The sequence below is a fragment of the Cherax quadricarinatus genome, chromosome 66 (assembly GCF_038502225.1).
Source record: "Cherax quadricarinatus isolate ZL_2023a chromosome 66, ASM3850222v1, whole genome shotgun sequence".
In the NCBI taxonomy this organism is placed as follows: Eukaryota; Metazoa; Arthropoda; class Malacostraca; order Decapoda; family Parastacidae; genus Cherax; species Cherax quadricarinatus.
This window is the reverse complement of record NC_091357.1, coordinates 15525359-15543153: the sequence shown is the minus strand read 5'-3', so window position 1 is coordinate 15543153 and position 17795 is coordinate 15525359. Positions and strand designations below refer to the sequence as shown.

Here is a 17795-nt window from a genome sequence, read left to right as displayed (position 1 = left end):
ACAGGGAGTGTAGCAGGCATGCAGGGAGTGTAGCAGGCATGCAGGGAGTGTAGCAGGGAAACGGAGTATGGAAGGGAGGCAGGGATTGTAGCAAGCAGGCAGGCAGGGAGTGTAGCAGGGAAATGGAGTGTGGAAGAGAGGCAAGGAGTGTAGCAGGCATGCAGGGAGTGTAGCAGGCATGCAGGGAGTGTAGCAGGGAAACAGGGAGTGTGGAAGGGAGGCAGGTAGGGAAGTAACCCCAGAGAGGGCTTTGCTAACTGAAGTCCTTATGAAAGGGGATTCCCCTTCCAAACAATAATCAGTCTTCCTGTTCTTCTCCTTGTCTTGCATAAGCCAACAAGAGTCTTCAATAAAGGTATGTAATAGTGATTTAAATGTTCATATATTTATTTATTTAGTTCTCATTGTTTCGTGTATGTAAAACTATAATTCATCTTTAAAAAATGTATTTTTTGTTAATATTTTTGGGTGTCTAGACTGGATTAATTGTACTTTCATTAATTCTTATGGGAAATATTGCTTCGAATTCAGGCTGACCTTCTGGAATGGATTACAGCCAATATTTGGGGTTCCACTGTACTCCATAAAGTCACAATAGTAAAGACTGTTGATTGCATATTTAAAAAATCTACAGAAATTCTTCACTTGTATAGGTACACCAAGTTAATAATCAGTTTTGCTGAAAATAACTTGATATATTAGTCAAACCATATGACAGGTGGGGTTTGAACCCGCAGTCAGAAAGTCTCAAAACTACAGACTGTCGCGTTAGCATTGGTGGACACAGTGGTGCCTATGCTAGCTTTCCTATGGTGTAGAAATATACCTCGTTGGACGAATCTGGAGTTTTGAGACTCTGACTGTGGGTTCAAACCCCACCTGTGGTATGGTTTGTTAGCAATCGTGTTTTTACGATTTCATGAGTCATGATATATCAGTGCTGTTGGCTTAAATGTAAAAAAAATTTCTTCAGAAATATTCAAGATTTTAATTTCAAATAATTTAATATCAAATACAGTAAAATTTCTCATTAATGAATCTTGGCAATTATGGACAAAACAGTTGGTCAGATACACGGAGGTATCGGACAAAATGGATAAAAGTCAGTAATTCTAGATTTTGTTTATAGTGATAGTGTCTGGTTGTCTTCTGTAGTATCAGACCAAGCCTGATGACTCTAACATTTGTCCAGTACAGGCCAGAGTGGCCACGGCCAGGACCTGTCTGTTTTCATTGTGTCATGAGTCATGGGCCACCTGTACCAGTTTATTGTTTGTGCCCACTCTCACATACACTTGCCATTCAGTCTCTAATTTTTCCCAGGATTTAGAGAGTTTTCCATGACTTATAACATATTAAGTAAAGTGCAGTTAACAGTTGCTTGTAATGCAAGTGGTGGTACGAAGAGGAAGTGTGTGGTTCTCAGTGTTAAGTAGAAACTTGAACTAATAAAGAAGGTTGAATCTGGCATCTTAGTTGCAAGGATAAACCTACAGTTTGGTGTTGATGATAGTGGAGTTTTACAGCTCCTGACAGAATAAGTGAGTCATTCAGAGTCACCAGTATTGATCATGCCAATTTGCACCTCATCTCTAACCATGGTAAGTAAAATTACTGTAAATTACATATAGTATTATAAAATTGCTATACACTACAGTACCATACTGTAGTACTACTGGCTACAGTACCTATATTCTTATTGTCTGGTTGTCTTCTGTAACAGCAGATCAAGTCTGTTAGTTCAGAAGACAAATCTACATGAAAATTTTATTTCATAATTTAGTTGTCAATATCATACATACCCTTTCCCCTTTTCGCCTGTTAATGAGAAGGATCACTGTATTTTAATTTTCTAGCATGGCCAGACAAAAATTGTGAACTCCACTAACAAAGGTTACTAATTTGTCACATTACCATTGAGACTTCAACGCTTCCTGTTTGTATTCATCTTCAGAATCCTTCTCAGTTCCTTGTTACTGTAGTTCTTATAACATTTAATTTTGTTTTTCAATATGTGATAAAGGTCAAGACGAGAGAGCACCGGTGAGTGGTGGGTTGATGAGTGTGGGAGTCAGCACGGTGGACCTGGAGGTTCTTCAGCTCCAGGCATGGATGAAGCATCTGTCCCCTCCATTAAAAGCACATCAAGTCTTGATCCAGAGTTGTCTCTCCATCCTTTCTCTGTACTTAGTCAGTAAGTTGAGTTTTTGCTTAGTGGTTAACGTTTTTATTGGTGATAGATCCTGGCTTGTAGCTTGGGGTGGGGTAGTTAGATAGAAATGGAAGGGCAATAAAATAAGAACACTGTTAGGCGTTGATAAACTTACTTTTAAATGAGACAAAACGAAAATTAAATCTTATACCTCTCACTTTGCTCATTCAGAAAATGCATAGGTTTACAGATACATATGTGATTAATTTCTGTTAACACTAAATTCACTAAAGACTGAATAGGTTTAGTTGAATCTGTATTGAGAAGCAAACCATGCTTATGTTTAACTTTGCATTCGTTGATCTTGCAAAATTAAAAAGAATGATTTCCATAAAATATACAAAAGAAAAATGCAGAAGGTTAATACTAGTAAGAGGATAATGGGAAATTTTGATAAAGAATACACCAAGTGTGGAAATATGGGTGGATTGAGGGAAATAGGGAGTTAACAGAGAATTCAACATTCTAAATACAGTGGACCCCCGGTTAACGATATTTTTTCATTCCAGAAGTATGTTCAGGTGCCAATACTGACCGAATTTGTTCCCATAAGGAATATTGTGAAGTAGATTAGTCCATTTCAGACCCCCAAACATACACGTACAAACGCACTTACATAAATACACTTACATAATTGGTCGCATTGGGAAGTGATGGTTAAGCGGGGGTCCACTGTATCTTGGAAAATACTTCAGTGAGAATTTGGCAAATACTGTATTTTGCAGCTTGTAAGACTTGTTTTAGTTTCAATGGCTCAGCATCAGACATAACTATGAGAGCTAAAGCCCACTCCACACCCCAGACTTATAGCTCCTGTCACTGACCTTCACTTTATAGGATGCAGGGTAGTGAGATTTTAAAGTAACTGGCCGGATGCAAGCACTCAAAGGAAGAGTGTATGAAATTAAAACTGGGTGATAGAACAAAAAGTGGGGTATTTATATTGTTTGGACATAAAGAGAGAAAGGATGATTGAAGCTTTAAGAAGAGGAAAAGGGAGTCTGAGAACATGGTGTAAGATCTTGAGTTTGAAGGAAAAGGTGTCAGCCCAGAAGAGCTGGGTTGTGAAAGAATACGAATACTTTAAGGGGATTAGTTTCATACATTATTTTGCAAAAGCACTAAAGCTATCAGAGTTATACAGCACCTGGGAGTTGTTCAAGGAAGGGAAGGGTAGCTCTAGTTACTTGGATCCAGAGCCCTTCAGCATAAAGGCCATTTCCTTTTATTTTTTCTTTGTCAGTATTTCATAGAGGTGTTAAAATCGCATCAGATGATGCTCTTCGAGCATTTACCAAAACGTTATAGTACATGGAGTGATAAATATATGCTTGTGAAAGAGTATCATGGATCATGAACAGAATTGTTGAGTGAGTGATGCTCAAGAAGGTAACTAGCATTGGAAGAAAGGCATCTGAAAGGATAAAACATTTAGTTACCACATTTTGCAGGGTCGGTGGTGATGGTGAAGATGTTGTGCAGAACTCCCCAGCTACTACTGTGCAGCAGTATCAGCTCTACCCTCTCACACCAAGATAAATTTTCTTTTTTATATTATTTATTGAATGCTTCCTGATTTTATGTGATAAGCAGTACATTATAATTATTCTGACTAGGGATGTGCCAAAGTATCAGTATTGATGAGTATTGGTATTGATATCAACCTAAAATTGAATATCAACAAAAATTTTGGTATCATCCCATCCCTAGTCCTGATGTTAGTTCAAGAACTGAAATTATTTTTAAGTCACATTAAGGAAGGCTTGGACACAATATGAGGTTTGTTGTTTTTCAGACAGAATTTTTTTATGTACTGTTCTTAATCCATTTTCTAATCATTTAACAATGAATAACTGCTTGTTTTGTGTACGTAATAAATTCTTGTTTCTTACTTTGTTTTTCAACCATAATCTGTTTTATGGAAGTAATGATCTGAAAGTAAAACTGGCATCACAAATAAGCTTCACGTATGTTGTTTCTTCTTTTTTGAGTCACCTTACCTTAGTGGGAAATGACCAATGTGTTAAAAATATATATATATTTATTGCTTTGCCATGTAATTATTAAGGTAGAGCCTGTGTACTATTAGTTATTTATAAATAAAATTATAATACATTAAATGCTCCATATAAGAGACTTCAGAGATATGTAACAAAATCCATTGGGTCAGTCAGTGTGGAAGTAGTGGACAAAGCCCATTGGTTACAGAATTGTACTGTATTGTTACAATCATGGCAAAACTATTTCTTCTCTACCACAACTGCATGACATTAGTGGCCACCTGCTTTCCTCAGTTAGTCCATTATATAGAGGGTTTACTGTATTTCAGTATAATTTACAGTCAGTTATTGTAAGTAAAAGCATATGTGAAGGCAAATTATGTAAGTAACTAAATGTCTTAATGCCACATACCGAAAGATGTATATTCAGCCTTCAAAAAAATAAGAAAGTAAAAGATGTCAGAAATAAGAGAAACCAGCTCTAATGGAAAGCTCATGTTGCTTCCCCAGTATTGAACTTTTTTACAAATGGAGACAAAATATATGCTAATGTGATAGTTGCTCAAGTATACATAAATATCAAAAGAACTTATTGGGAAACAACGATAATGAAAAAAATGAAGGTTCCAGGATATTCATTTGTGTAAAATTAAGAACTGTGATAATGAACAAGAAATGTACAATGCAAGGTTGTTAGTTAAAAAAGGAGGATGAGGTTAATCATAGAATTGACGAGGGAAAAAAGGCGAGTGGTGTGTTGAGGTATATGTGGAGACAAACATTATCTATGGAGGCAAAGAAGGGACTGTATGAAAGTATAGTAGTACCAACACTCTTATATGGGTGTGAAGCTTGGGTTGTGAATGCAGCAGCGAGGAGGCGGTTGGAGGCAGTGGAGATATCCTGTCTAAGGGCAATGTGTCGTGTAAATATTATGCAGAAAATTCGGAGTGTGGAGTTAATAAAAGTATTAGTCAGGGGGCTGAAGAGGGGTGGTTGAGGTGGTTTGGTCATTTAGAGAGAATGGATCAAAGTAGAATGACATGGAGAGCATTTAAATCTGTAGGGGAAGGAAGGCGGGGTAGGGGTCGCCCTCGAAAAGGTTGGAAGGCAGGAGTAAGGGAGGTTTTGTGGGCGAGGGACTTCCAGCAGGCATGCGTGAGTGTGTTCGATAGGAGTGAATGGAGACGAATGGTATTTGGGACCTGACGATCTGTTGGAGTGTGAGCAGGGTAATATTTAGTGAAGGGATTCAGGGAAACCAGTTATTTTTATGTAGCCGGACTTGAGTCCTGGAAATGGGAAGTACAATGCCTGCACTCTAAAGGAGGGGTTCAGGATATTGGCAGTTTAGAGGGATGTGTTGTGTATCTTTATACGTACAGTATATGCTTCTAAGCTGTTGTGTTCTGAGCACCTCTGCAAAAACAGTGATTATGTGTTAGTGAGGTGAAAGAGTTGAATGCTGATGAAAGTATTTTCTTTTTGAGTATTTTCTTTCTTTTTGGGTCACCCTGCCTCGGTGGGAGACGGCTGACTTGTTAAAAAAAAAAAAAAAATATCCCTTAAAAGGGGGGGCTGCCTTGATGCCAGTGAAGTGCTATTGATCCTTCCCTTCCTTGAATCATTCCTGATTGCCTCCCATTCCCAAGGCTCTGTGATCCATAAACGTCAGGTGCTTCCCCAAGAATATGATAATACATACAGTAATAACGTAAAGGCAGAAGTTATCATTACCAAGAAAATCATGCATGCTTTATCATTTTATTTTAAGAAATGCAGATTTATCAAAATATACTGGCAATCAAAAAATGTTAATAAGTTAATTTAGAGAAGACGACAAATTTTGCTGATAATAAGAAACAGTTTTATAGAAAGATCGGCAGAGTGAGAAAGCCCGGAAAGCTAATGGATTTAGCAGTTAAAAACTAGGAAATGGAGGTACTCAAAAAATTGAGAGAATATTTTGACAAGTTGAATATTAATGATGAAAGGGAGGCAGGGAGGAATGATATTGTATAGGAATGAGGAAGAGACCGAGGTAGATACGGGACAAGTGCATCAGGCAGTGGGAGGAATGAATAATAAAGAAACTGGGACAGATGGGATTAAGACAGATTTTTTTTTTTAAACACCAGCCATCTCCCACCAAGACAGGGTGACCCAAAAAAGAAGAAACACTTTCATCATCACTCACTCCATCACTGTCTTGCCAGAGGTGCGCCAGTACTGCAGTTCATAACTGCAAATCTCGTCACTTCTCCTTCAGAGTGCAGGTACCATACTTCCCACCTCCATGACTCAAGTATGGCTAACAGGTTTCCCTGAATCTCTTCCTAAATGTTGCCTGTATCACACTCCAGCAACACATCATAAAAACCACTTGCCTCCACTCACTGTTATCTAATTTACACATACTTAGTGGATGTCTAAGCCCCCCTTCCCTCCAGTACACTAAACCTCTACTCCCTTCCTCCAGCCTTTACTAGGACAACCTCTACCCTGTCTTCCCTCTACTACAGATTTATACACCCTCCAAGTTATCCCATTTTGTTCCTCTCTAAATGTCCAAATGACCTCAGAAACCCCCCCCCCTCAGCCCTCTAGATAATAACCTTTAGTAACCCCACACCACCTAATCTCTAGACTACAGATTGTCTACATAATATTTACACCACACATTGCCCTCAGACATAACATCCCCACTGCCTCCAGCCTCCTCCTCACTGCAACATTCAGAACAAGTGCTTCACACTCATATTAGAGTGTTAGTACCACCTTTTTGCCTTCATGGACAACATTCTTTGTTTCCACTGATGCTTAAATACACCACCCACCTTCTCTCTCTCTCTCATCAGTTCTATAGTTCACCTCATTTTTCTGCTGACATGTCTATGCCCAAATATCTGAACACATTCACACACTATTCTCCCTCTTTTCAGTGTGACATCTAATATTTCATTACCTAAATTTTTTGTTACTTGCATCACCTTGCTCTTTCATATATTCCTTTCAGTTTCCTTCTTTTACGTACCCTCCCAGATTTGTCCATCAGCCTTTTTAACTTCTCTTCAGAATTTCTCAAAAGCACAGTGTCATCAGCAAAAAGTAACTGTGACAACCTCCTACATATCTATCAAGAGAGAACCTGAAATAATGACTTGAATTGGAAATTAAAGTCCTCATTATTCACATAAAGAAGCTGTTAGTAGCTTATCTTTTCCATACTTTTGCAAAACATTTGCCACTTTGCTTCCATATCTTCTCTATTATATGCCTTTTCTAAATCTATAATTGAATGAAACAGTTTTGTAAATTTATCCACAGTAATTATTATTTACCTATGTGCTTTATGTAAATGCTCAGTCTATACATCCATTATCCTTCATAAGTCCTTAATCCTTTGCATTCCTACATTCTGTCTAACTCTTAACCCTTTCATTAATATATATATACACTAATTCTATCATACACTTTACCTGGTATAGTCAACAGTATTATTTCTCTGTGATTCTTAAGCTTTCTCATCCTTTTTTTTTTTTTTGTACCAAGGAAGCAGGCATGCTGTCTGCCACTTAGATATAGTGTGATTTTGGTGGTTGAAAATTTTTTGTGGCTCATGGCTCAATTTTAGCTCCGGCTCACAACTAAAGAATAAAGATCAAAGTATCAGCATGGTAGACATGCATATAAGGCACACAATTAAATCCGGTTCACCACTTCATGCCAGTGAGGGGCTTGATATAAGGAATTGTATCTGACTTCTCAACTTTGGTTTAAACCACATTATTTCCCAGGTACTGTATGACCCCTATGGGTTTAGTGCTCAGTATAATAAAAATTTAATTTTAATGTTAGGCAAATTATTATTTCCTTCCTTGGGTGATTGAAGTCGTATTAACCTTACTTTCCTACACTGTGATGGCACACTTTGTGCTCAGGATACAGCATTAGCAGTATACCTCACATTCACATCCTCGACTATAGACACTATGACTCGTATGGGTTTAGCACTTCCCCTTAATAAAGAAATTTTAAGGGATTAGTTTTCCTCCCTTTGGATTGAACCTAATATCCTTGCACTCCCCAGGTGCTGTATGACTCCTATGGGTTTAGTGCTTCCTCATGAATATAAACTAAAGTATCAATGGAGGTTTATTGATGCTGATGAAGGGCTCTTGATTCAAGTAGTCTGACCTGATTTCCACTTCCTTGGATTGAACCTGAATGCCTTCCATTACCAGGCACTGTATGACCCCAGTAGTTTTAGTGCTCTCCTCACTCCCTGACTGTAATATAATAATAATAATGAGTGAAGGCACTGCCATACTTGAGTGCATTATTGAAGACAACACATACCATTCAACATTTTTGTCATTCATCCTGCAAGGAAGGTGGACTGATGCTGGTGAGGAGTTTTTGATTCTAGGAATTTAATCTATTCTCATTTCCCAAGCACTGATTGATCCTTACAGGTTTAAGTGCTGCTCGCATTAATACTACAAATAAAGGTATAGTTGTAAAACGTTATGGGCTCCTCAATGCTATCACCAAGGATGCAACTGAATAAAAAAGATACTAAAATCATCCTCGAGAATATATGCCTCTCACTTCTCTCTCTTTGGAGGCATCCTGCACTATCTGCCAAGCCTCTTGTGTTCATAGGTAGTAATTTCAGTGTGTAGGTTTGGGACCAGTCCCTCCAGTACTGGAGGGATTGGATACTGGAGTTCTAGGGACTTGAGCACTCTTAGTAATTAAGGTGCTTGACTGAGTTTATATGAACTGTGAAGGTTCCCTACATGTTTCAGTTTCGCCTCCCTTGAAGGAGATCGAGTTCCCTGAAGAATATCATTATTTGGAAATAAATGGTATAAAATACTGATACAATGGAAATATAAACACACATGCAGTATAATGTGATCCTTTATTGACAATGTTTCACCCACAGTGGGCTTTATCAAGTCACAAACAGATCTGTTTGTGACTTGATAAAGCCCACTGTGGGCAAAACATTCTCAATAAAGGATCACATTATACTGCATATGTGTTTATATTTCTATCAATATTTGCTTAGTATCTCTTGTTCTGAAGGTTCTAGTTATCCAACTCATTATTTTTCATGCAGCTGTGACAATAACTGTTGTCAAAATATCTCACATTCAAGGAGTACATTATAACTCCCAGATGTCTCACATTTGATGTACGTTGTACTGGGTGATTTGAGTTTGAACTGTACTTCGACCTTGTTATTTCCTTCATTCTTCCATGACTTAGTAACTGAAATTTGTCCTCACCTTGGAGGCTCATTGTGTCTTTTATGGATGGCACTTTAATACAAATTCTAGTATCATCTGCAAAGGATGATACAGTGCTCTAATTTATGTCCCTGTCTGTCAGAAATAAGAATGAGGACGAGAAGTGAGGCAAGTACAGTGCCTTGGGGAGCAACTTTTCACTAGCAGGTCCAGATTTCACTGTTTACTATTAATTTTTGAGTTCCTTTTGCATGCATACATACCATTAAAATTAAAAAAATTAAAATTCTTTATTTCTCTGTTAATATTACAATGTGGGGTTTACATATTGTAAAATATCATTACATATTATAAAATACTTATTATAAAGAAGGCCACATGTATGCCTAGGCATTTCGGGCAGACTAATACATGTATTAATTCTTACTTTTTATTGACACAGGTTATGGATCATACTGATATTGAAGTTAGGTAGCTGTAGTGATTAACTAGATTTACAAAAGTGAGGTAGTTTAAGAAATTAACAGTTAGTTTATCTATTAATGGAGCTAGCGCTGTATAGCCCTTGTGGCTTAGCGCTTTTTTTTTTATTATAATAATAATATTAATGGAGCTGGACAGGCTGTATGTCTGGCTTGACAAATGGCTACTGGAATTTCACTCCAGCAAGTGTAAGTTTATTCACGTACAAGTACACATAAATAGTTACATAAATTATCATACATAAACCATGCCACAGGTGGGGATAGAACCCGCGATCGTGTCATTACGATTTCGTGAGTCAGTTATCATACATAGTAACATACGTGTAGATTACCTAGGATAACCCAAAAGTCAGACAAAGTGACTTATTTCCACTGCAGTGCAAAGCTATGGAGTCTGGGGAAGGGTAAAAAAAAAAAAAACACAAATGGAATACAGGCTCTGGGGGAGGGGGATTAAAGACTGCTCTTGCCTTGCACTGAGTTCAGCTGGTTAAATTCCCAGCATGGATGGAAATGCTGGGCAGGTTTCTTTACAATACCTAGAGGATGTTCTGAGGGTCAACACCTTGGCGGTCCAGTCCGTGACCAGGCTTTGCAGTGGATCAGGGCTTGATCAACAAGGCAGTTACTGATGGCCACATACAAACCAATGTACGAGCCACAGCCTGGCTGATCAGGTATTGACCTTAGGTTCCTGTCCAGCTCTCTCTTGAAGACAGTCAGGGATCAATTGGTAATCTCCCTTATGTTTGCTGGGAGGTAGTTGAACAGTCTTGGATACCTAACACTTATTGTGTTGTCTCTTATTGTACTCTTGGAGTCCTTGCTTTTTATTGGGGGAATGTTGCACCACCTACCAAGTCATTTTGCTTTTGTAGGGAGTGATTTCGATGTGTAGATTTGAGGCTAGTCGCTCTAGGATGTTCCAAGTGTATATTATCATGTATCTTTCTCGTTTGCATTCCAAGGAGTACAGGTCGAGGGCCTTCAACCGTTCCCAGTAATTTAGGGGCTTTATGATACGAATACATGCATTATTATAATTATGGAGGAGCGCTAAACCCGTAGGATTATACAGTGCATCTGGGGGAGGAGATGGAAGGTATGCAGGCTCAATTCAAGGAACCAGAGCACAGATCCAATTCCCTAGATCAAGAGCCCCTCACCAGCATCAAGGAACCTCCCTTGAGGGGACAAATATGTGCAGTGAAGGTTCTCTGTATAAGGTCCGCAATTTCACCTGCCTTGAAAGGGACCGTTAGTGTACAGCTGTTATTATTATAATCATACAGCAATATTCCAGCATACTCATGGTGCCTCTGCTTTTCAGTGGGGGGGATGTTGCACCGCTTGCCGAGTCTTTACTTTGTTCTGCTATTCCTTTATCATGCAGTGAGGCAGAGAGAGCTGAGCTTACCAACAAACGACCCATAAGTAAGTAGGTTCATTCAGATATACATCACACAGCAGCGTATGTGTCAAGTGACTAGGATAACCCAAAAAAGTCAGCGACTTATTTCCACTGGGGTCCTAATTTACACATGTTACCATACCCCGGCCAAGATTGAACCCGCGGTCAGAGAGTCTCAAAACTCCAGACCGTCGCGTTAGCCACTGGACCAGCTAGCCACAATAAGATTCGTCCAACTAGGTATATTTCTACACCATAGGAAGGTTAGCATAGGCACCACTGTGACCACAAATGCAAGTTTTTACAGACGAATCTCCAGCTAACGTGGCCGTGACGAACTCTAGCTCAAGTCCCCTCACTGCCGTCAACATGACACGAAATTGTAATGACACGATTGCAAACAAACCATACCCCCCCCCACTGACGGCAGTGAGGGGACTTATTTATTTATTTATTTATTTAGTAATTTGAGCATACATACAGAGGTACAAAAAAATACAGGTAAGAGCAGCATGCCAAAGCCACTTATATGCATAGCATTACGGGCTGGCTTAAAATTAACTTAAGATTAACTAAGCAATGATGAAATCAGTGATAAAATATTATTGTAAACAGATAACTATAAAGCACAAATGAGTATTACAAAGACAGGTCATATGGTTGTATGCATTGCTGTACATTCAGTCGAATGGAGTATTCTGTTAGGTAGTGTATTTAAAAAATAATAAAGTTAGATTGGGTTTTAGGTTTAACATTTATGTGATATAATTGTGAGAAACATTTAAGATATACAATTTATAAGGTTCAGTTATTCAGTATTTATTTGGTTTTGGGTGAGTAAGTGATCTTTGAGAAGAGACTTGAATTTATAAACAGGTAGTGTTTCTTTTATATTTACAGGTAATGAATTCCAGATTTTAGGGCCTTTTATGTGCATTGAGTTTTTGCATAGCGTGAGATGGACACGAGGAACATCAAAGAGTGATCTGTGCCTTGTGTTATGGTCATGTGTTCAGTTGAGGTTGGCAAGGAGATGTTTGAGGGGAGGGTTAATATCAGAGTTAAGTGTTCTATGTATGTAATAGGTGCAATAATAAGTATGGATGTTTTGTATGGTGAGTAGGTTGAGTGTTTTGAATATTGGTGGAGTGTGCTGCCTGTAGTGAGAATTTGTTATCATTCTAACTGCAGCCTTTTGTTGGGTAATTAGTGGTCTGAGATGGTTAATTGTTGTTGAGCCCCATGCACAAATTCCATAGGTGAGATAGGGGTAAATAAGAGAGTGATATAGGGCCAGGAGGGCTGACTGTGGAGCATAGTACCGTATCTTCGATAGTATGCCTACAGTCTTGGAAATTTTCTTAGAAATTTGTTGTATATGTGTATGAAATTTGAGTCTATTATCAAGGTGGACTCCTAAGAATTTTCCCTCTGTTAGCTTTGTGATAGGTGATCCGTTTATCATTATGTTAAGAGGGACATCTGTAGCTCTGTTACCAAACTGAATGAAGTAGGTTTTGTCAATGTTTAGTGTAAGTTTGTTAGTCCTCATTCAGGTAGATATTTTCTGTAATTCGGTATTTACAGTATTGGATAGCGTGACTGGGCTCGGGTGAGAGAAGACGTATGTAGTGTCATCTGCAAATAGTGTGGGTTTGAGTAATTGCGAAGCATTTGGTAGGTCATTTATGTATAGGAGAAAGAGAAGAGGGCCAAGGACACTTCCCTGTGGGACACCAACTGTAATTGGTTGTGCGGAAGAGCTTGCCCCATTTGCGTACACATATTGGCTTCTGTTGCTGAGGTATGACTTGAGGTAGTTGAGGGAGTGCCCTCTTATACCATAATGTGACAATTTTACGTGGAGCAAGTCATGGTCAACTGTATCAAAAGCTTTACGTAAGTCAATGAAGATCCCCAGTGGGACTTCTTTTTTCTCTATTGCAGTGTATATATGTTCTAGCATGTGTATAATAGCATCATTAGTATTTTTATTAGGCCTGAATCCAAATTGGCAGGGGTTGAGTATGTTTTGGGAGATGAGGTAGGAGTAGATTCGTTCATGAATTAATTTTTCGAAGATTTTTGAGAGAGGGTGTAAATTGGATATTGGCCTATAGTTATTCAACTCTGTTTGGTCTCCTCCTTTCTGGATCGGGGTGACCCTTGCTATTTTGAGAACTGTAGGGAAGGTGGAGGATTCAATGGATTTGTTAAAGAGTGTTGCAATGATTGGTGATAGCACTTGTGACACTTTTTTGTATATAAAGGGTGGTAAGATATTTAAATCTCCTGCCTTGTTTTTTAGTGCGTTGATAATAAGGGAGACTTCGTATGGGTTAGTCGGAGCTAGGAACAGTGTGTTCGGGTAGTTGCCAGTGAGGTAGTCATTTGGTGGGGTATCTGAGCTTGGGATTTTATTGGCAAGGTTTTGTCCTATAGTGGAGAAGAAATCATTGAGTCTGTTTGCTGTTTCTGTTGGTGGGAGTTGGGGTTCATCTGATTTTGCTAATTTTATTTCGCTATTTCGTGATATCTTTTTTGTTCCCAGAATTTCTGATAGGGTTTTCCAGGTCTTTTTTATATCACCTCGTAAGTTGGATAATCTGTTCTCATAATACAATTTTTTTGCCCTTCTTATCAGGCTGGTTAGGATTGACGAGTAACGTTTTGTTTGGTCTCTGGTTATGTGACCCATTCTGTACTGTTTTTTATATCGGTGTTTTGTATTTATAGATTTGAGAATGCTGGGTGTTAGCCAGGGACTGTTCAGTCTCTTAGCTGTCATCTGTTTAGTTTTTTTAGGGCAGTGCTTGTTATAGAGGTATTGGGTCTTTTTTAGAAAATTATTAATACATTCATCAATATCTGTATAGATTCCTAGCTCAGTGTGCCAGTCAATGTTTGTTACTGCTAGAGTTCGTCACGGCCACTCTAGCTGGAGATTCGTCTGTAAAAACTTGCATTTGTGGTCACAGTGGTGCCTATGCTAACCTTCCTATGGTGTAGAAATATACCTAGTTGGACGAATCTTATTGTGGCTAGCTGGTCCAGTGGCTAACGCGACGGTCTGGAGTTTTGAGACTCTCTGACCGCGGGTTCAATCCCGGCCGGAACATGGTTTGTTTGCAATCGTGTCATTACGATTTCGTGAGACATAAGTTACTTCATAAGATAAGATAAGATTTCGTTCGGATTTTTAACCCCGGAGGGTTAGCCACCCAGGATAACCCAAGAAAGTCAGTGCGTCATCGAGGACTGTCTAACTTATTTCCATTGGGGTCCTTAATCTTGTCCCCCAGGATGCGACCCACACCAGTCGACTAACACCCAGGTACCTATTTGCTGCTAGGTGAACAGGACAATAGGTGTAAGGAAACGTGTCGAAATGTTTCCACCCGCCGGGAATCGAACCCGGGCCCTCCATGTGTGAAGCGGGAGCCTTAGCCACCAGGCCACCGGGCCCTCCTGAGGCACTCTTAAGAAAAAACAAAAGCATGTTTATTGAAGTTGAATGAAAACCTATTTATACCTTATAGGTTAGGTTTGGTAAGGTTTGACAGGAAACAATAAGTGTTTCCTAACGTGGGTTTTAGTTATATGATGACACGACACTGGAACCTTTGGTCATCTGGCCGAGGCCTTCCGCTGGATTACCCCTCCACCCCTTTGAAGGCTAAGGTTATGATTATAACCATTAAATAATGATATTATTGGTTGTATAACATATGTTGGGGGGCTATCCTAGGTAATTTGATCTATGTATGATTGTACTTGTATGTACCTGTACCTCAATAAATTTACTTATGGGTTGGCATGATTCGAGAAACTGTTCCTGAAAATAATTGCATTCATTGACAATTATAAGTAAACTAAAAACTATTTATTATTACCAATTTGAGCACACATACAGAGGTACAAAAAAAATACAGATAAGAGCAGCATGCCAAAGCATAATATACATTTAGATGAAGACAAATAAGAAACAGGTCTGTCTGGCGCTCAGCAGACGGAGGATCAAGCCTCCACCACGTCTTGCAGGGTTTAGCACTTAACGTGAATTATTTTATAATATTTTTTAGTGTGACTCACTATTTACTTGTTCATCCCGTGAAATAATACGATAACCGACCCATTAACCCAAGTTCAACACAGTATTAAGGATCAATTTAAAATAATTAATAAATACATACTTGCAATGATTATAATTAATTTTGTGTGCTGAATGATACAAAACTGAATTAAGGTAATAAGTAATCAGTAGAGAATAGGGAAAATTTGTTGAAATGAGCAGGAATATAATATGTGGATGAGTTGATGAGTCCCCGACGGTTCCCAGGACTCCGCCATTCCTGCTCTGGAGAAGCAAAATTAAAAACGTGTCAAGTATCGGAGTACAAACTTCATTATTCACCAGGAGGTGAACAACATCTTTCCCGGACAGGATGATGCATGAATATGCCAAAGACTATAAGCAGGAGTCGAGAACATCACCTGCCAAGCCATTCTTGGTGCGTAAATTCCGGACGTTGAAGGAAGTGTACGAGTGTCTGGAACAATACCAGAAGGAAACTGTCACTCACTTCATCAAGTACAATAAAGATAAGATTTTTGGAAATGAAGGTAATTTAGCTTCAAATGTAGATGTATGTGGATGGGATCCCAGTGAAAATAAGTCACTAACTGTTGAGTTAACTCTAGGTTTAATATTTATGATTTATTGCCTATATTAATTATTTGCTTATTACAGCCATAGTTTGAATGTATAATATTGTCTAAAACCACTTGTAGTTAACCTGAATAAAGCTTATCTTTGTTTTCTATTTTCTTGATGAGCTATGACTTTTCTGTACATGAGAAAAGTTGACAGACAATTTAACGAGTGAGACACTTTCAGCACTTGGGGTATCTTTATTGTTGAAATGTTTTGCCTATGCCTATACAGTAGGCCTCATCAATCAAATACAGAGAAGATTATGTCGTAGGCAGCAGGAGCAGTGGTGAGGTAAAGATAATGTAATCAGTCCACAAACCTTGGAGAAATACTTTTAATGTACAAACATACAGGATTTGGTATAGTTTAAACAAAATTAGTAATGGATGTACCTTAAATCTGAAGATAAACTGAGTGAATTTCTCAGTAAAATTATTTTTTCTTGATTGACCTTCCATACAGTTGGCCCAAAAACTGAAGCATATATTACACACAGTGGTGTACTATGACAAAAGAAATGCTGTACAATACATAAATATGAAAGATAAGTCTATTTAATATAAAGTATACTTCTGTATATATGTACCATGATCTTGGTACATAGCCACCTTGCTCTTATAATATTGAAGGACCCAGGAGCAACTACTGTGACATTTTTTATTGTGGAAACATTTTGTTCTCCAGGAGCTCTTGTTAACCCATTACCTTAACAAATATTGCCACAATAAAAATGTCACATTAATTGCACTTGTGTCCTTTTACCAAACATACTGTCAGCAATGCTGACAGTATGTTTGGTAAAAGGACTAACCTTGCTTTTAAAATGCCAGAGAAAATTATCATTCAGAATCTTTGGTATATTTTAGGTTATGATGGTGAGTTGCTGTTAAAGATTTACAGTATAATAGAATTTAGGTATTCTTAATGTAACTGCAATGGTAACAACTTTTGTCCTATAATATGATAATCTTTCCACAGATTACATACCAAATATTGAGAAGGGCCGCATTCATTACTGGTCTCACACGGGAAAATGTGGAGTTCCCATCGAGTATGATGGTGTGCCTTTTATGCATGTAGGGCGATGGGTTCTGATGTGTCATCAAGGGCAAGATACCAACAAGCGTCACAAGGAAAAATACCAAATGCGTAAACACAGAGAACAACAGGTTTGTTTTCAATTTATTTTTTGCTGCATTTGCATCTGCTGTGCTGTACATTCACAGAGAACATACCTGGAGTTTACTTGGAAAGGGTTTGGGGGGTCAATGCCCCCTGTGGCCTGGTCTGAGACCAGGCCTCATGGTGGATCAGGGTCTGATCAACCAGGCTGTTACTGCTGGCCGCATGCAAGCTGACGTACGAACCATAGCCCGGTTGGTCAGGTACTGACTTTAGATGCCTGTCCAGTGCCTTCTTGAAGACAGCCGATGGTCTATTGGTAATCCCCCTTATGTATGCTGGGAGGCAATTGAACAGTCTTGGGCCCCGGACACTTATTGTGTTGTCTCTCAGTGTGCTCGTGGCACCCCTGCTTTTCATCGGGGGAATGTTGCATTTCCTGCCAAGTCTTTTGCTTTCATGTGTAGTGATTTTCGTGTGCAAGTTTGGTACCAATCCCTCCAGGACCTTCCAAGTGTATATTATAGTGTATCTCTCTCTGCATTGTTCGAGGGAATACACGTCAAGGACCTTCAACTGTTCCCAGTAGTTTA

The 17795-nt window shown here is 38.7% G+C and overlaps 2 protein-coding genes across 10 annotated transcripts in view; both read left to right on the top strand.

Annotated features, from left to right (window-relative positions):
* The window catches only part of Spt7, a 57500-nt gene extending 53397 nt beyond the window's left edge, over window positions 1-4103 (top strand). For all 6 annotated transcript variants that reach the window (XM_070099128.1, XM_070099127.1, XM_053799146.2 and 3 more), the window contains 2 exons: window positions 2024-2194; window positions 3664-4103. In XM_070099128.1, coding sequence (XP_069955229.1) covers window positions 2024-2194; window positions 3664-3751 — 259 coding nt within the window. In that variant the 3' untranslated portion in view covers window positions 3752-4103. The remainder of the gene's footprint in view (window positions 1-2023; window positions 2195-3663) is intronic.
* Window positions 4104-4238: 135 nt separating this feature from the next.
* Window positions 4239-17795, top strand: part of LOC128704110 (uncharacterized) — a 44508-nt gene continuing 30951 nt past the window's right edge. The window contains exons 1-3 of one of the 4 annotated variants that reach the window (XM_053799143.2): window positions 4239-6488; window positions 11286-11389; window positions 17059-17249. In XM_053799143.2, coding sequence (XP_053655118.1) covers window positions 17151-17249 — 99 coding nt within the window. In that variant the 5' untranslated portion in view covers window positions 4239-6488; window positions 11286-11389; window positions 17059-17150. Of the gene's footprint in view, window positions 6489-9277; window positions 11390-15574; window positions 15990-17058; window positions 17250-17795 lie in introns of those variants that run through there. The other 3 variants (XM_053799142.2, XM_053799141.2, XM_053799144.2) reach the window with 3 other exon arrangements.